Raw genomic sequence first — 20,402 nt, 5'->3', positions numbered from 1 at the left:
TATCCGCCTATATAGACCAGGATAGGTTTTTTTTCTCGTCTAACCCACAAACAAATTAAATGTCCTTATTATCAACTAACATTTTGGAAAATAGTGTTTTCATGGATACCTATTTTAAAAATCATCTCATATATATAAAGAGGATGCTAGAATCATGATAGCCCTTGGCCTTTTGAGTGATTTGCTCAAAAAATCGTGAAAATCTTAAAACTCAAAACTTAGTAAAATATGTTGATGAAAAACATGACTTAAACTTACAAAAATTGTTATCATAAAGACTTTATATATAAATTCTTGATTAAAATAGGTAATTTTGGTTATTTACACATCTATATAAATGCAATTTAAAAAAAAAATACAATTCAGTTTCTGTTTTTACTATAATTTTTTATTTGATCTCCATCTATCAGTAACACTACCATGCAATGGGTTATTCTAGTTGAAACCCCCATGAAAGACATGACACTAATCTTCCACACAGGGAGTGTGAATTTCAAATGGAATTTCCTGAATGGTTGACTACATTTGAAATTACAGGGGTGTTTACAGGCCATTGCAAGATTGGAAAATGTGGGGTGGCCATCACAAATGTGGGGCGGCCAAAACACAAATATATGCCCAAACTGAAATAAAGATATAAAGAAAATCATCACAATTTTCTCAAAACGTGGGTTGGCCATGGACTTCCCCAGCCGCCCTGTCACATGCTATATTCTTGAGCTGTATAGTTTTATGTCATGTTATTTGCATATTTATGAATGTTAATTGAGCTTCTTTGCATATTCATATTTTGTTATTTACAAACCTTTGTTGTGGGGCCACCTGTTAGGCCCGAAAGAATTGTGATTTCATGATAAAAGGTGATTGTTTTTTCACACCCAACAATCCCCCCACAAGGTCATGTTTTTTTTCTGATTTTTGGATTTTAACCTATCAACCAGAGACTGATGTTTATGTCAACAATAGGAGACACACTCTCTAATACATTTTAGGCTGTTGACAGTCAAGTGCACATTTGAGCTAAATGGGGACGGTCCCCAGTTGCAGCATGCAACATCCATGATTGAAATGTTAAGTTTCATAAAACGTCCATGTTTGATGGCAACATAGGCCTACACACCCACCCCCACACCCCCCGGTAACCTTAAACTATGAACAACCCAGCAAACACAAAAATGCTTTAAAACATTACAAAGGTGTTATAAACAACTTTTAAGGGGGCTGGCATTTTCTTCGGAAGGGGGGTCCCAAAAATACAAGGGGAGGTCATAGAATTTTCAGACCAAAAATAGGGGGGTTATAATTTTTTAACACCCAAAATAGGGGGGGTTATAGAATTATTAAGGGCTGGTGACTCAAAATTTTAGCACGCTGCGCGCGCATTCTTTAACTGCACAATCGAAATGTTCATACAATCTATGCAAAATTTTTATACGCTCCACGCGCCTTTTTTACACTTACAATAAAATTTTTAACGCGCTCCACACACTTTCTTCACTTTTAAGTTTTGACGCGCTCTGCGCCTTAGTTCCTTAGTTTCTTGAGTCTGTGTAGTTGGAAGGGGGGGTCATAAAATTTTTCGACCCGCGATAGGGGGGGTCATAAAAAAATTGACTCCGGTCACCAACATATTTGGCACCCCCCTTCCGAAGAAAATGCCAGCTCCCTAATAGTTTTGGTCAAAACTGTTTTAATACTGTTTACCTGCTTGCTACGCCCCTTGGTTTATATAAAGGTCATGAACACGTTTTTAAAACCTTTTAGATGAAAAACACTGAAACAAAATTGTCAAAATGTTGTTGCAAAATATTTTTGGCAAATATTTTGTTAACACTAAATAACATTATGTTAGAATGTTTTGCATTAAGTTTTGTATGTTTGCATCCATGAGAATGAAAGTTTTAGATATGCATGCTTCGAAACCTACCGCATGAAATTTTCATTATTTCAACAACAAAAAATCACTATTTCGACAAAACAAGGCTCCGATACAAAGAGTTCTGGATCGACAAGCTGCTTGTGAACTCTTTATTTATGCAATAATTGGCACCTAGGGCCTCCCCAGTATTAGATCATATCTGTATACTCATGAGCGATACATCCGTTCAACCCATTCACTTTAAAAAGTAATAATGAATAACGGCCACATGTGATTTGAAAAAGTAACAGATGCAAATCTTTCATTCCCATGGCCTAATATATAACGTATAACCTAACATTTTAACGCTTTCTGTAAAATGTTTTCCGTTTGCTGGGAGGTTGCATTCAAAGGTTACTCATTTCTCAAACTTTGCAATAGCAAAATTCACCTTCTTCCATTGTTTATAAGTACGTAGTCCTTCCTTAGTTTCACACTTAAAACTCTCAATCTTCAGACAAGGATGTCCCCTAAATGTATTCCCCCAATCCTGTTCGCACTTCTTACAGTAGATTTTCTTAATGCCACGTTTTCTCTTCTTCTCATCGTGATGTGGTCTAATATCCACCTTAAAGTATGCAAATGTCTCATCAGGGTTGATGTGGTCAGACCCCTGAGTACCAGCACGTCGTATATCACTTGCGTAGCATACAAAGTCATCGCAACCTTTGCATAGAAATCGCACATCATCTGGTGAATGTTCTTGCTTGCGTTGCTGACGTCGTTCCTCCTTTTCATCTTTCTTTTCCGCAAGCTTCTGTTGCTTTTCCATGACTTTCTTGCAAAATTCATCATGAGGCATGCTTTGTATGATCTCAATGGCGTGCTCCATTGCTTCGATGACAGCTATGTTGTCCTCATATTTATCCGCTGCTTCCCCCGTACCAACTGACATTTCAACGCTTTCTTCAGCTCGTGCACGACCTCTGAACTGTATCATCTTGACTTCATCCATAGAATAACTATAACTAATCACCATGTTGCATGCTGGGATATTAAGGCCTTCGATTCCAATACTAGTGGAGATGAGGATTTTTTGACTGCCAGAGCGAAATGCATCAATTGCTATACTCTGTTGGGATTTTGTCATACCGCCCTCATCGACGTTTGCGCGTGCACCAGTGAGTACTCCAGGTTTAAAGGAAGAGAGGTCTTTGTCTTTTACCATCCAGTCCTGGATGGCTGTAGTCAGAAGTCGCTGCTCAACAAACACCATACCTGTTGATCAAATCAAAGTGTGATTGATTGCTTAGAATTAATTTACCTTTCGGTAAATCCTATAATTCCTTGTGGTTCGACCCGAGATGTTGTAATTTCACATCACGCTGATGTGCACATCATTTAGCGAACATCATTACTGTGCATAAATCGGCGTGATGTCAAATAACGACATCTCAGGTCTAACCACAAGGAATTATGGGATTTACCGAAAAGGTTATAATCAGTGCTCGCTACACACCAGGGAGGTAAATAAGGATAATTTACTGGGTGGGTAATTTAATTTATTTTGCCCTCAAATAATGGAAAATAATTTACTGGGTGGGCAGCCATAATTAATGCCATCCAGGCGTTTGGATTTTGGGAAATATAGACCTGTTTTTGCGTACAATTTGGCTTTGATGTAAAAAGTGGACATAACCCTCCCCCTAAATGCATCTTCTGCCGATTTTTAGCATATCAACTTTCAAGAAAAATTGTATACCATATTATATTTCACTTTGGGTGTTTAGAAATCTTATATTAATTATCACTCACCATTACTCCTACGTAGGAAAAAAACAGTAAAATGCAATGGTAATTATTATATGGTGCCCAATTTTTTGTGGGCAAAATAATTAATTTACTGGGTGGGCAAAATAATTTACTTGGTGGGCAAATGCCCACCCAGTTAACATGTTATTTACCTCCCTGCCACACACCTTCTCCCTCCCCCCCCCCAAATAAAGCCTGTGTACGGGCTTGCACAAAACATTATGTTGAAATGTTTTGCGGCAAATTTTCAAAAACCTGACATTTAAACAAGTTTTTGCCAACCGTTTTTTACAGTTTTAAAAAATGTTGTGTTTGCTGGGATATTTCCATTAGGGCCTACATTCACTTACATCTGAAGTCCTGTCCAGATTGCACACATCTCTGGTTCTCTTGCAGTATTCCTTGTTTTAGTATTGCCATCTTGGGGTTTGGAAATTGTGCCTCTTCTTGACAAAGTTGCCACAAGGTGCTTACATTCTCTGTAAATGAAAGTTTGATGATCAAAGCCCGGGGGGGGTTCTCAGTACAAATGACCATACGGGACGTGCGCAAATATGGGTAGCATTTTCAGCCTTTTGGTATATCAATGACCCCTTTTTCAAAGCCTATTTTGGTATATAAATGGGTCCTTTTTTCAAAATTTTCTCAATTTTTTCGGAAAATAGCCCAATTTTTCCTTAATCTAGCTAAAATTTTCAAAATTTTCCCAAAATTTTGGGAAAATTTGTAAAAACTAAGACAATTTGGGTTAAATTTGGCCTAAAATTGTGACTTTTGGTATATAAATGGGTCCAAATTTCTTGAAAAATTGGTATATTTATGGGTCCACTTTCAAATTCTCAGCGGCACGTCCCTACCAAAACCAAACTTGAGTACCCCCCCGGGATCAAAGTACTCTTTTCACTGTACAGAAGCATCTCAAATTAGTTACTATTGGTAGTAAGCCTACATTTGAATCTTATTATATTAAAACATGTACAATTACAACGGTTGAATTTATTAATATTTTGCATGCATTCCCCGTACTCATTAGGCCGTATAAAATTAATGTTTTGGTTCTCGTCCAGAGGATTTTCATGAATTGATGAGGAGGGAGGTGTTTTTTGTTTGTTTTTTTTTTTTCAATGTAAAATTAGCATTGTCAGTAGTTTTCGGTCTTCTCCAACAGTGCTTGAGGAAGCGATGAGGCCTTTTTTTTTTTTTTTTCAAATGTGAGATTCTGAGGATAAACCCCTAGAGTACCACAAAAGACTTGGAAGTGATGCTTGTTCTCTAATAAACTTATTTATATGTATGAAGATTTCATAAATCATTCCAAAGTCTAAAAAATTGAAAAATCTAAAAAAAAAAAAAAAAATCTGACAAATCCCAGAAATTGAGGAGGAGGGGCGAGAACCAAAATATTAATTTTACACGGCCTTAATGACAACAAACACATCGGAGCATGCGTAGTCATTCCTATCCCACGCTGATCGGCTCATGTCACAACCAGCGTGATTGGATGGGGCTTGACGTTTTCCTACCATCCGTCAACATTTTTTAACCCAGGGCCGTAGCAAGAGGGCAGCCGGGGATGCCATGGCCGCCCCACTTTTTGAGAAATTTGTTATGTTTTTCTTTATATCTTTATTTCAATTTGGTCATATATTTGTAAAAAAGGCCTAAAACTCAAATATCATGGCAGCCAGCATCCATGGGGACTTCTCACAGGGGCCAGCTGCCGCCCCCCCCCCCCTTTTTCCCCTGGCTACAGCCACTGGCCTACTACAATTTATTGTTCGGCGGGCTAGATCTGGCCCTTGGGTTGCATATTGAAAACCCCGGTTGAAAACCCCTGATTTGGGCCTTTAAGATGCAGTTAGTTTTATCAGGTTTTTTTGTGCATGTGTATTTGGGTCTGGTTTGTTAATGTACCTTGATATAGTTTTCTAAGCTGATGATCCATTTCATCTAGTGGTCTGTGTAATTTCTTCTGGAACTCTTCAAGTTGTTCCATAGCATCCACCATTCTCACTAGATCCAGAACCTGAAGAACTGAAAACAAGGGAGTGAAAACAACAAAGATCAGAACACATTAGGGACCATTCATAAACATATGGAAAAGTTTTCCTATGAAAGTCTCTTTAAATAAATTATACTCGACTGGGGTGTGTGCACGCTGTGTGTACAGAGGCGTTCGAGGTCAATGCACAATGCATACTTTACCACACAGCACACTAAGCAGGGCTGTTCGGAAGAGGGTATATGGTTTTTCCTACTGTACGACGGCATTTTGTAACCAATCAGATTCCTTTTTTAGAGAGTAGAATCTGGCAAAGTATTTCTAGGAAATATCGTGTGAGCCAAGTCAATCGGACTGACTATTATCAAGTGAGGGCCATCTATAGCACGCTACTTTAATAACACGGGGTGCATGTCAGTGTATTTTGCAGTAAATTAAGTGAGATTTTGGGAATACCTTGCGGTGTTTAGTGCTCCTGTACGACGAGGTCTTTCATCAGATTTCCTTGAAAATCGGGGAAAGTAGAGTTTAATATATACATGAGACAATTAAGAGTGAGCTAAAAAATAAAAGACTTTCCCTTTATAATAATTGAAGTTGAAAGTGAAAAAAGACAATTTTCTCCCATTGCTTAACTGTGGGACCCCTTTTATTTGAGCAAAAGAGACTACTTTTCCATATGACTTGTTGGGGGGGCTGATGCAAAAAGGGGGGCCCTGAAAGTTTTTGGCCCTCCTAAGGGGGGCCCTGAAAAAAAATAACCACAAATTTTCCTGGAAAAATTGAGTTTATATGCTTTTCTATGGGGTTGACCCTTAATTTTCATGTCAAAAAGGGGGGTGGCCTGAAATTTTCGAGGTCTGTAAATGGGGGCCCGAAAACTTTTCGCGATAATTTTTTTTTGCATCAGGCCCCCCCTTACAAGTGTTTGTGAACGGTCCCTTACTTTAAAAAGTAGATTGGTGTACGTACTTTACACTATTTTGTAACACAAACAAGAGATTAATATTCTGCTTTGTGGCGTACGTAGATTTCTTTTTGACATGGGGGGGAGGGATGGGGTTGGAAAAAAATATCTTTCAGTAGAGTGAATCTAGCACCTTATGGCGACAGAATAAGCTTTCTCACATGAAAATATTTGCCGATTGAAGCTAAATTGCAATTGAAGCTAAATTGCAATTGAAGCTAAAAATATGATGCAAAGTGGAATAAATGTAAATGAAGCATGCAAAAATTTGGCACTTTGGGGGGCTAAAGGGGCCAAATATAATATAAAAATATAAAAATATGAAATTATTTGGTCAGAAACCCACAAAGAGGCATCAACATTGGGGGGATGATTGTATGGACCATCCCCATAGCAAAATATTTTTTGGGGGGATTTATCCCCCATCCCCTGGATCTATGAGTATGTTTGTTCCATGTTCTTGACAAATGTGAGTACCACAAAATGAACATTGGTATTTCCCGAGACATCCTGGCAGTAACAGTTGCGTTGGTGTTCTTTGTTTCACACACACCTGTTCAAGCCAACAACAGTATGTCTGTATGTCCTTTGTGAATGGGGGAACTGAAATCTTTTACAGGGGGTATATGGATTTCAAATAGAAGAGTTGGAAGTATGGAACAGCCCACTGAGCTCCACTGTAGCACTGGCTTCTGTGCTGTACTACTGATACCTGTATGATGATTTTCCAACTGTAGGATATTATATTGTTGATTATATTGCCCTGCACTACAAGCAGGTTGCACTCATCACCCGTGTATGTCTGCAATCATAGATTGAATACAATACCGCTCTTTTAAAGATACTTAATCTTACAGGTGATCAACATGATATTGTTCAATGCATAGATACCGCGTGAACTATCATGAGTGCAGAGCGATATAGTAAAAATTGTAATCATCTCGCTACGCTCGGTGCTCGTTCCTCGCTATTCGAGAGGCGTCGCAGTTTGTGGAATGGGGCTATAGTTCTACCCCGGGAGTTCTACTCCACTGCACAGTCCAACCCATAGAGCTTACCTTTATTGTACTCAAATAAGTGTCTGCAGCATTTCTCCATGTCTGTTCTCTTTCCTTCTAAAGCCTTCTTATAGATGCCTTCAACATATGATCTGCATAATAGGGGAAAGTGGGATATAGTGAACAACTTTACTCAAGGCATCAATCAATTGATGTATTATGCAATGGAAATGCTGGAAATGTATGCAGAAAGTCCTGACAAGGTCCAAATTTCTAACTATAATGCACTTGTCAATTGATGTCCCAGCCCCTGGGTACCTGGGGAATAGTGGGGATGGCCTTCCATTTTTAAAAATTTTAAACCGCCGATCAACAGGATAATATTTGTGTGCAACACCCCGACCAAGTCCTGTCCCCCGCTAGTAATTTCTTTGCCCTGTCTCAAGTTTTAATAACATTCAGAAAACATGTTGGAAACAGTGGGGGGCATGGGGGGCAAAGTGAATTTCAGGGGGGGCAAAATTGGAAAATTTTGCCCAAAATTGCCGCAAAAAGTGGAAATTTACGTGATTTGGGGGTTTTGCCTCAAAAGTGGGGGCAAACTGGGGGTGGGGCAAGAAAAAATATTTGGGGGGCAAATGCCCCCCCCCCCAATAAGCGCCGCCACTGGTTGGAAACCTTGATTAACTTTTAAGTAGTGTTAACAAAATACTGTACAAAAATGTTTGCCAGAAATATTTTACAATAAGGCCAAAAAAAAAAATTGTTTGGTTGCCCTTCCGAGACAAAAATTTGGAGGGTCGGTAGGTCGATCCTCTTTTCTGTTCTTTTTTCATGGACTTTTCCTCGATTTTTCCTCCATTTTGAAAAGGCTAGTATTGACAAATGCTTGATCATTTTATGGTAAAAATTGTGTGTTTTTGGACTGGATTTAAATGGAAATACTTCTTGTTTTCAATCAAATATGCATTTAATAAATAAAATGAGTGAATAACAAATATAAAAGTCATTGATTCTGTCCAAATTTAAGGTTTCTTCTAAAAAAGTGATTGAAAAAAAAAAAAAAATTTCAATTTTTTAGGTCGGTCGGTTTAGGGCAACTAAACATTTTTTTTTTAGCCTAACATGTTGACAACATTTTAAAAATGCTGTTGTAGTGGGTTTTTATTAAGTATAAAATGTTTTAACAACTTTATAGCCTATATAACCCAATTTTTAAAAAAATCTTTTAACAACGTTGTCATGACTTTATAGGATAACCCGACATTTATATGTTATTAAATTGTTTGGACCAAAACCAAAACAATGTTAATAACATTTTTAAAAACATGTTTGCTGGATAATAGGCTCAAAGAACTGGAGCATGATCCAAATCATAAGGAACTGCTGAATAGCTTGAAACAGGGACCCTTGACCACCGCACATACGAGCATACCACATTTACATTTGCCCAAAATAAAGATATTCAGCAGTTCAGCGTGCTGAAAATTGCATTCCCCAAAACATGTATTTGCCAAAAAAGTAATCCCCAAGAAAGAACAAAATCGCAAGTGGATCTGGGTGATTTATGAGTAAGTTTTATGTGATGAATGAATGGACTTACCTATAACGCTGGTGTCCTCTACCTACTGGAAGTGGCTGACCACCTGTGATAGCACCCTCTATCTGAATCATCATACCTTCCACTTGTTCACGGAATGGATCCTTCTCTCTCCTATCAACAACTTTGACTGCCTTACTGTCAGGAGTGTGGGTGTGTTCCTGCAAAAACACAATAACAATTTCCCCTTGTTATTAACCCCATGATAACTACCTGCCGATTGGCCAAAAAGAAGTTTTCATTATCAATTGGTCCAATCAGCAACATAGAATAATGTCACAATGCACTTCTCGGCTGGGGGGGGGGGTATTCCTGGTTGAAGGTATAAGGGGATGTGCCATGGTTTTGGGGTGACCTTTTCAGGGATTTCAGTATATCAGTGGGTGGGTTTTAGGAGGAGATCAATGCTCTCAATTGGGTGCATTTGGTCAAAGGCAAAAGTGCCCTTAAAAGCTCCCAATTAGGGCAAATTTGGGTGCTTTTTGTGAAAAATAAGTATACTGATGCCTGATGGGTGGCAAAAACAGCAAAGAGTAGGTAAAGAGAAAGTCAGCATCCAAAAGTCTGTGTGGAACATTCCTGGGTGTCAGCTGCTACATGATGTGTAAATGGATAAATAGGCCTACCAATGCAATATATCTCAAGTTAACTTAGGGATCTTATAGCAATGTTTGTACATTGCAGAACATGAGAGCACATCAGACACATCATATTGCATTTTGAATATGAGGAATGTTCTTCTGATATCAAATAATTTTGATTTTTTTTTTAATTTGTGGAATAATACAAATTTTATGGCAAATTATTAAAAATTGATATTTTCAACACATCATCCTCGAAGTAAATTTGACAGAACTAACGATATATACTTAAAGTGTATGCAGCTGGGAGGAAACGCTGACCATCATTTGAAAATTTTGACCTTTCCTATTGAAGATATATTATGAAGTTTCATTAAGGGATGGGGTATGAACATTTGGACAGTATTTATTGTGGGACATTAGAGCACATCAGACATATCGAATTGCATTCTGAATACGAAGAATGTCCTTCTGATATCAAATAATTTTCATTTTTGAAATTCGCAATGTAATACACATTTTATGGCAAATGATTTTGCAAATTAAGTTTGGGCCCTTTTTTGTTTTAAAAAGCAATGATATAGGCCCTATAATGTAAAAATGATGCACCAAATGGCTTCATTTGGACCTTCATTTTTCAAAATTTTCAAACTTCTGAGGGGGGAACATCAGACACCCCCTGCGTATAAACAACTGCACATTTTCCCTTCTGTATTTCACGCCCAGCACTTGGTGTTTTAACCAATAACTTATACAATAACAGTGAAAAAAAAAGTGGCTTCCCAGCCATTTGTTTTTTTCTTTTATATTTTTCTAAAATTGCCCCCCCCCCTCTGACTGCTCTGGATCCGCCACTGGGCATGAAGACAGACATGAAGACAGATCAAGACCTCACCTGTAATTCAGCTGTATGTTGTTGTACAGTCTTGATAAGCTGTGTGTCCAGGTTTGCACACATCTCCATGATGCAGTCTTGGGCTTTTTCATCATCTGTATTTCCACAAATACTTGGAGATGCTGTCAAGCCTACAATCTGGAAATGAGATTTAACAATTAAAAAACTTTTGAGTTATTTATGTATTTTATTCATCGTCTTAATCAGGGTTAGGTTTTTGCCGGCAAAAACCTGATTTTGCACGCAAAGTGGCAAAAACTGGCAAAAACTCACATATAGTTACTCAAATATTAAAAAGTAACACAGAAAGCTCATAAACAGTAACACAAAACTTTTAATGAATCATTCAATAATTTTTTGTCTCATTAAGTCCTTAAAATTAAATTACTCAGGGCACATCACAAAATGAAAAAGTTTTCGATTTGATTTTTGAATAACAAAATTTGTTTTACCAAAATCATATATAATGGCTTTAATATGTAAAATTGATCTGAGCAAAAAGTGTATTTGTGTCCACTTTTCATGAAAATTTACCATTTACATTACCGGTACCTGTGGTAGTTGAGCAGCTGAATTCAGCTTCTTCTGGTTATGATACACCTCCATGATCTGAACTTGTGGTGAATCCTTCATGGCTCGATGGCACTCATCAAACAACAGCAAACTGAAATCACTCAACGTAACGCTCTTCACTATGGTCAACCCATTCACAAGAATCATTGGTGTCATAACTATGATGTCGCTAGCACGCATTAAGCGGTTTAACGGTTGCTTTGACATATCTTCACCACTACGCTTGACGATTTTGATATCGGGCAGATACTCTTTCAGTGTGTTATAGACCTGCTCCACAAGCACAACGGTAGGGACTATTATAGCGATCCTACGCCTTTGCTTTCCTGGTTCTTGATGTCCTAGATGCTCCTTGCATATGATGGTTGTGATGATAGAACTTTTGCCGGTTCCAGCTGGGGCTATGTTGATGACGTTGTAGCCTTCATTTGCGGGTTGTGCAAGTTCTTCTTGATATTCACGAGGCCTCAGGATCTTGGCTTGTGCAACTATAAAAGAAAAAAATATATAATATTAAGAAAAATAATTTTAAAAATCTAATAGTCATAAAATTTTTTTTTTTTAATACTTTCGGTTTAAGTATTGAACATTTTTAAGGGGGAACAAGCAGAATTCTGGCCAGTGTTTACTGTAACAATTGCATGCAAAGCAAAAAAGTTCCAAATTATTTTAATCCCAAATGAAGGTGAATTTTGTTATGCAATTTTACCCTATTTTGCCACAAAACATATTGTTTTATTAGGTTAAATAAAAATTCCTTTAAAAAAGGAATGTGGCACCCAATGTGAACTTGGACGTGATATGGTGAATTCCATGGTGTGTAGATTTGGTATTATAATGATTTTTCTAGGGACGAGTAGAAGATGATCAAATGCAAGAGAAATGTGTTTTATTGGGGAAGGTGTTCTGACAATCCAAATATAAACTTAGTCCACCTCAAATGACCTGTAACAATTTGTGATTGACATTACTTAATTCACCTCGGATGACTTTGATCTGACATTCAACATTTTCGCTTACACCAATCATATCCATAACAATTTAACTCTTACAACTTCCTGTCAACTCTCTAATTTAAAACTCTAAATTTCTGTCTGTTTGCCTTTTCTGTCTTATAAAATTTAGTACACTACAGTTTGTTACATTAAGATAAGCAAACATTGCTGGGTAGATAACAGGATTTAGTTATTTACTTAATCCAATCATGGAGGTAGTAGCTAGTCAATTTTGGTCTTCAGTGTTTTAAAATACAACAATGTAGAACATGTATAATTAATATGCCGTGTTGTTTGCATACAGTTTGCCGCCCAATTGTGCCACCATATTGCAACTTTGGCAATAACCGCTATATAGATTCTATGGTATAATTAGCAAACAAAAGCCATCAGTTTATATGAGGCCTCGTTAATTGATCTTATCACTATGGACCACAAGAGTCTCATCCCAATGGCACAGTCCAATAACCTCAATTACATAATCATAGTGCAAAATTTGACCTCAAGTTGCAGAGTATGAGTTTGTGTATCCAAATTGTCAAAGGATGAATGTACAAATGTATTAGGGTTTAAGAACTGTTCCCATGATAGATGAGCATGTTGTGGATCCTAGTGTATGGTCAAATGTCACCGTCTATCGGGTTCTAAGGCACACGGTAAACTGGTTGAACGCATACAAAGGTCAGGATTTATTTGGTGTTTTTATAAATCCTAATTTTGTATTTTAAACAAAGAATATACGCTCACCATTTTATCCCGTGCATATCAGAAAACAATAATAAAATAAAATCCAAGCAAATTGTGGTTTTATTTCTGAGCTGGGCATAATTTTAGCAAAACAATTGCGAAGTCAATCTAGCAAGAGTGAAATTAGAAGCTTTTCACAAAGTCATGCCTATATTGTGGCGCGCTCCGTAGAGGGCGCCACAAAAAGAAGATGCATTGGCAATTTTGGCTTATTTACTCCTGGTAGATGGAGGCATTTTTGTTGTATTTTTTCTTCTCTTAGGATTTTTAGATGTCCTCCCATCTAAAAGTCTTCTAAAAAAATTAGAGGGTATGGTATGGAACAGCCAAGTTTGACTGAACAAGGGAGTACAGTAGACAATTTTTTCATATCAAAACGTTTATAGCTGTGAGAGACCCATTACAAACTGCGACTTATAACTTCTTTCCAACACTGCTTATAGGGATCACAAGGTCAAACGCAATCTCTGTGTGTAGTTCAATGCAGTCTCAGATTACCATCTTTAACCTTTGGTGAAATCTCAACATACGAACCGGCTCACTGCACGGACTGTGTACAGAATGGGGAAAGACCAATATACCTAGTTCAAGCAGAGGTGATTTGGGGTTTTTGCTCGTACCAATTTTTTTTCAGATGTTTCGCTGTATGCGATCCGGCGAGTGAGATACTTGACCAATCAGATTCTTTCTTAGATGATAAGCTTGGAAACATCCCAAGCTTCAATTGGATACCTCGACCAGGTATACAATGGTTCCATGTCATTATAACGCTTTGAGATAAATGGTCAAAACACGTAGAAAATCAGAGAAAAATTGAAAAACAGGGATTTCTCATGCAGAAAACAAAACATTTTTAATACAAAGGTGGAGGTGAATAAAATTATTGGCGAGTAAACAATATCATCTACATTATTTTTGATGCGATCATAAATTGCAGGACATTCTCATGTTTGTTTTGGTATAACGACTGTGATATATGACTAATAATTTCAAAAGTTGTGATTTTAGTAATACAAATGTTTTCAGAAAATGATTGATTTTTGTTGATCTCAGTGGACGGTACACACGGTTGTTAATGGAATGAAATAAGAAAATGAGTAATGACGCTTAGGGTACCCTAACGTTTTGATATGACAAGAGAAGATTTTCCAATGGGGGTGTGTCTTGTTGGGGTGGGGGGGGGATATACTTACCGAGGTTGACCTACATTCTGAGTTTTAGCTGCTTTTGGCTGGAAGAATGGTTGTGAGGCTTGCTGATTGGCTGAAGGAGTTGGCAGCTTGACCATGCTGACTGCTGATTGGTCAGCTGATTGAGGATCTCTCATCTGATTTGTTGCAAATGCAGGATTAACAGGGGCAGTGACTGGTTTTGATTGGTCAGGAGTGTTTTGGGATTTCTGATTGGGTAATACTAATGGAGCCAAATCATCTGATTGGTTGGAACTGTAAGAATCATCCAACTTCTTGGTGTGAACTTTTGATTGGATAGAAATATTTGGCTTGCTCTGATTGGTTTTTAGTGACCCATCAGTAACAGCTCCTGATTGGTCAAAAGTGTATGGAACTTTCTGATTGGCTAGTAAAATAGGAGGGATAACTTCTGATTGGTTGGAAGTATGTTGAGCCCTTTGATTGCCTGGCATAGGAGTTGGAGCATCCATGGTAGTTCGGGTATTTTGAATTGGGATTACGGATGTCATTGAATCTGAGGGAGGACTCTCTAGATTGTCATCACCTGCCCCATCTGCATAAAAACAAAACAAAAACAAAGCACTTAATAAAGTATGTATGGAATGTATAAAATAAGGTCAAACACACAGAAGGAGATTTTTGATCATCATCAACGATTTTCTTTGAGCCTGGATGTAAACGCCTCTGCATGTTTCTATTTTATTCTATAAATACTTTCAAAATTTGGTTCTTGAAAACCTATGAAAAATGCAGACTGATCTCCCAATGTGTAGTAAGCATACTGAGCTATTATCAGGCCTGTATGCACTTTAGTTCTCAGTCTACAATTTGGTAAAATATTAACGCTTTTTTGGACAAAAAAAGGTCCAAATTTTGGGATGAAAATCCACTTTTCACAAAATCTCCCCCCCCCCCTTGGGAAAAAAGTCAATTTTTTCAAAATCAGCACCCTCCCAAATGAAATCCTGCGTACCGGCCTGGCTTCTATTAGTGCACTTTGATGATATTTTTCTGTTTGTGTATAATTATATAGGCCTACATCGCCTAATCACCATGATCACTTGAAGGTCTTGGTTAGCACCCCGAGTTAGCACTAGCTCTGTGATGTTCACCTGTCCAACTCGGGGGGGGGGGGGGGACAAGAGGGGGGGCCCGACTTCACAGAGGGGTCAGCTTCTCCCTGCCTCCCCCTCCTAGCTGTAGCACTGCAGATGCATAGTCTTATAACAACAAATGCAATCAGTTTTCTAAAAATACCAGAATTTAAAAGTGTCAATTCCATACCTTCTACACATTCAAAATAGTCTTCTTCAATAATTACATCATCCTCAACCTTGTTTCTACCCATTCCTGGTTTTTCTGGCAATTCAGATGATGACGATGGACTCAAATCTCTGGATTCTATCTGCTTTCTGTCAGCAGTCCCTCTTTGCCTGTCGCCACTCCATCTTGGCTGTGAAGCCCCTGCTGATGATGTTGATGTTGCCTGGTAGTTGTAAACACTTTGTACCCCTCCTCCTACATTGACTGGGTTGCCAGTTTCTATTCTCTGCCTGGCCCCTCCTGGGTGTGGTCCTTCTGCTGTCAGCGTAGACTGTTTGTAGGCTGAGTCTTGCATACCTCCAAAATTCACAGGGTTGCCAGCTCCTTGAAATTGTGGTTGATGAAAGTGGTTGATGGTAACTAGCACTGGCTGGTTCCCAGGTATAGGGGGTGAGAACTTCAAGGCCCCTGTAAAATAGTGTAAAGAAATGAATTAAAATAAGGGACTGTTCACAAACACTTGTTAGGGGGGCCTGATGCAAAAACATTTCATCACGAAAAATTTTCCGGTCCCCCTTTAAGATCTCAAAAATTTCCCTTATAAAAATTATGGGTAGAAAAGCATATAAACCTGGGAAAATTTGTGGTCATTTTTTTCAGGGCCCAGTCAAAAATTTTAAGGGCCCCCTTTTGCATCAGGCCCCTCCTAACAAGTGTTTGTGAACAGTCCCTAAAAAACAAGCAAATTCATGGTTTAGAGATAAGATCATTTTCTGCCCTTCTTTAAGAAATTTTTCATCCACATTTTCATAAATATTATCATAAGTATAGAAAATTACATTATATTTACCCAAAACATCAGCGACATCTTCAGATGATCCAGGAGACTGGTTTGGACTTGGCGTGCCCTGGTTTCCTCTGACCGGAGATTGTCTGATGGTGTCTTCATATGCAGGTGGTGGATCTTGAGGTGTTGACCTCTGAACTCCCCCTCCTCCTCCTGCACAACGTTCTCGAAGATTCAATCTTGGAGTTGTTTGCTGTCGCTGATGGTGTTGAGGTGGTAGCTGTTGCTGATACATTTGTTGCTGTAGATGGTGTCCAGATGTTTGTTGCATCTGCTGTGATCTTGGCGGAACCTGATCTTCATGCAATGGCTTCACATAATCACATGGATGTGGACTCTCTGAAGGTGTTGCTGCTGATGGTATTACTCCATCTTCAACTCTATTTGGCTCTCCCATCAACTGTGCTTGTGCTCCATTCCGCCCTTGGTTATGCATAGCTGCTGCAGCAAGACTTTCATCGCTCGGTTCTGATATAAGCAAACCTATGGTGTCGCCATCAGTGCGAAGGGACTTGGGGGCATCGGATGGATGTTCATTTTGTGGGGGCGAGTGATCGTCTTCAACACTATGAAGAGATTTAGGCACATCCCCCGGGGAGAGGCCAAGTGTTTTAAAGATCTCATCTAGCTGTGCAGTATTTTGAGCAGGAGGTGGTTTCGGCCTAAATGCTGCAGGTTTGGTTGCTTTTGCATGGTCTGTATTTGTGATCCCACCTGGCTGTGGGGAAAAAAAGTAACACCATATTAATGTTTGCATGACAGTTGGGGGAGGGGGGGTACTCAACTTACAAGTGACGGTATATGCCTGTCAATAGGCCCCCTCTTTTGTAGTCGAATATACCCGATGACCCCCTTTTTTTTCTAGAAATGTATCATCTAAATGCCACAAAAATTGACAAAATAATGTGAAAACTTTCAAATTCTCTTATTTCAGCAAATTTGTATTGTAAATTTGGAACAAGAGATAGAATTCTGCTCCATTTGTTTCAAAATTTCTAACCAATGACCCTTTTTTGAAATTTTATACCCAATGACCCTCTTTTTTTAGAATGTTATACTGCTACCCAACAGTGGCGTAGCTAGGGGTTGTGGCGCCCGGGACAAGGATGTATAATGGCGCCCCCGCACCCATTTTTGAAACAATTGCGCACAAAACTTGTGCACAAACACCACTTTAATGAAATTTGGTTACAATGAAGTTAAATTTCGGTCTTAAATGTGGCAGCGCCCGGGGCACGTTGCCCCCCTCCCCCCCTCCCCCCCGGGATGCCATGGCCGCCCTACTTTTTGAGAAATTTGTTATGTTTTTCTTTATATCTCTATTTCAATTTGGTCATATTAATTATTATTTGTAATTTGGCCGCCCCACATTTGTGATGGCCGCTCCACATTTTTTAACCTTGCTACGGCCCTGATATAATCATGATATAAACTGTCAGAGTGAAAACTAACATTTTGTGGAAAAAATTCTATTTTTTTTAATGGAAATTAATGCTTCAATATTGCTTTACAATAAGTTTTGGCCATTTTCCCCCTCCAAACAAATATCATGCACATGGGGCTGAAATTACAGAGATCTCTTATATAGCCCCCATACCATTCCTCTTGTGCCTCAGCTTTATTTGTCTCAATATTTGAGTGCAAACATCGCAAGGTCATGCTTCTTCTTCTTCATCAGGTAAAGTGCTGCTTCATCTGGATGAAGATAATTCGCACTACAATTAACCCTTCAAACTCTCCTTAAAGAAGTATTTTGTGATCCTAGCATCCTCTTTTTATGATATTTTTCAGTAGATATTCATGAAAGAAGCTTATTCACAAAATTTCAATTGATTCCGATTTTGCGTTTACGAGTTATGCATGATTATGTGTATAACACTGCTCCACAGGCCACTGTTGTAATTTCGTTCTGGTACACCCGAACAAAATTCAAATTTGACAATATTTTTGCTAAACGAATTAATCAGCAAGAAATTTTTGGTACATAAACATTATATAGCCAGAGGTTTCCAGTGGTATAAAAATCTCAACTTTTTTTGAGAAAAGTGGGGGATGAGGCTGTGGATCACGAAATGCCCTTTTAAACATAGTGTTTGTTTTAGTGTTGCACAGCATGCATGCAGACTGTTTTGTATGTGACAGCTGGTCTGTAGGCTAGGATAACTAACTACTTCCGCTTCAGCTCACAACAAAATTGTGGAAATTCCCATCTAATTATAACATCACAACAATTATTATGATGAATATTATTATAATAAGACTACACTGGATATTTCTGAATTTTTGTACATAGCTTACAATTACATTGTTGTTTTTCTGTCAAATTCACAATAATATAGTATTGTTTTAAAAAATCAACCATTCAAATGCGTACAACATTTTTAGATGTAATTATGAATATGGTATGTTTGCGGTGGGAAGGTATTCAAGTTTGGTTTGGTTAGGGGTGTGCCGCTGAGAATTTGAAAGCTAGGGGCCCAGGGGGCCACTGCACTCACATAAATGGTCTGTACGCATGTGTGACCAAAAAAAACAAGTAAAAAGGGGTGTTTTTTAGGCAAGGCAAGTTACGCATTTAGGGTCTAAAAACACTGATTTTCAAGAATAGGGGTAGTTTTCTGAAACTGAACAACTTGTTTAGGGTTCCTTTTCAAATTTTTGGTAAATTACTAGCCAAAAACTCATTAGGGGGTAAATTCTATATTAAATTACAAATTTGTTGGTAGAGTAAAACTCGTTTAGGGGGTGTTTGAAAAAAATTATACCAATTTTACAAGAAATTTTGACCCATCAATATAATACTAATAGTAGGCCTATACCAAAATTCAACATTTTTGGTCAAATTTAACACAAATTTTCCTCCAAATTTTAGGCGCCAACTATAAAGGGGGCACCAAATTGACCAATGAATTCAGCATCGATTCTGCGCCCCCTCCATGCAATGAAAGTCAAATTTTTTGTGTGCTTCGCAAGCATTTAAGATCAAGTGAAGACCCAAATTCAACTTCATTATAACCAAAATTAATTAGTGGTATGGTATTTGTGCCCTGAGCCCCTGTGCGCAATTGATTTAAGAATTGGGGGAGGGGCACCATTATTTATTCTTGGCCCCAGGGATCACAACATCTAGCTATGCCACTGACCTGAACATACACACATGTGACCATTAAAAATGATATGATATGTAGGCCTATAGCCCGACACATCGATTCATGGCCCTATAATGGCCCCTTCTTCATTTTTGTACGGAAAAGGACAGTGGAATTCGTAGTGACGGAGGTGTGAGTACCTTGGGCTAGATGCCAGCCAGCCACTTGTCAGCAGTGTGGTGTAGTGTCATAGGGGCACAGGGTGGGGCATGCCCCCCTAATCTATTGCAAAATTTAGAAAATCCCATAGATAAATTGTCAAAATGGCTTGTGCCCCCCCCCCCCCATCAGACTCTTGCGCCCCCCCTCCAAATCATGGTCGGCGCCCCCCTCCAATATGATGACCCACGCTACGCCACTGCCTGTCAGGTTGCTTACCTGTGCAGATATTGGTTGCTGAACACTGTCTCTTGTGTCACTGTAGGGCGTTGCTTGAAGCTCTTCCCCTTCTCCCGAGCCATCAATTTGATGTCTGTGTGATCGAACACTCATCTTGCTGATCAGAGTGGCTTCACCCAGGTGGCTTTATAGTATTGCCGCAGTAGTGAACACTCATTTTCTTTAGAATTTTAAGGTTCATGACACGCATTGATAGACTATTGATCATTCAATTTTCATGAAGGTTGCAGCATGAAAGCTTTTTACAAGTTCAAGTGCAATTTAGTTTCACTTCAGAGACTCTTCAGCAGACACGGACCAGGAACTGCAGATCAGCGGATTCAATGTCCCCGGGTCGAGTCAATGCGGTGAAAAATCACGCGGTGCCAAGAAACTCGTAGCCACAAAATCAGGTTTAATTTTCAGTATTCTTCCCAATACATTTTAATTTCGTCTTCTCTGCTCTGACTATTCCTGCCTTATCACTATTTGCAGCACGATAAAATTATAGCGAGACGCGCTGAATTGCTAGCTGTACAATAGT

At 38.6% G+C, this 20,402-nt stretch overlaps 1 protein-coding gene across 1 annotated transcript; it reads right to left on the bottom strand.

The window, feature by feature from the left end:
* LOC140161983 (uncharacterized) lies at positions 1-19,972 on the bottom strand. Its single transcript, XM_072185275.1, has 12 exons — positions 19,859-19,972; positions 16,335-17,049; positions 15,506-15,952; positions 14,222-14,774; positions 13,698-13,798; positions 11,266-11,774; positions 10,714-10,851; positions 9,241-9,398; positions 7,698-7,789; positions 5,585-5,704; positions 4,021-4,149; positions 1-3,136 (listed from the first exon to the last, which is right to left on the bottom strand). Exons 1-12 carry the CDS (start codon positions 19,970-19,972, stop codon positions 2,277-2,279), a joined length of 3,936 nt encoding a protein of 1,311 aa, XP_072041376.1. The 3' UTR covers positions 1-2,276.
* Between the last annotated feature and the right edge of the window lie 430 nt (positions 19,973-20,402).

This window comes from Amphiura filiformis, chromosome 10 (genome assembly GCF_039555335.1).
Source record: "Amphiura filiformis chromosome 10, Afil_fr2py, whole genome shotgun sequence".
Taxonomy (NCBI): domain Eukaryota; kingdom Metazoa; phylum Echinodermata; class Ophiuroidea; order Amphilepidida; family Amphiuridae; genus Amphiura; species Amphiura filiformis.
This window is presented reverse-complemented; position numbering and strand designations above follow the sequence as displayed.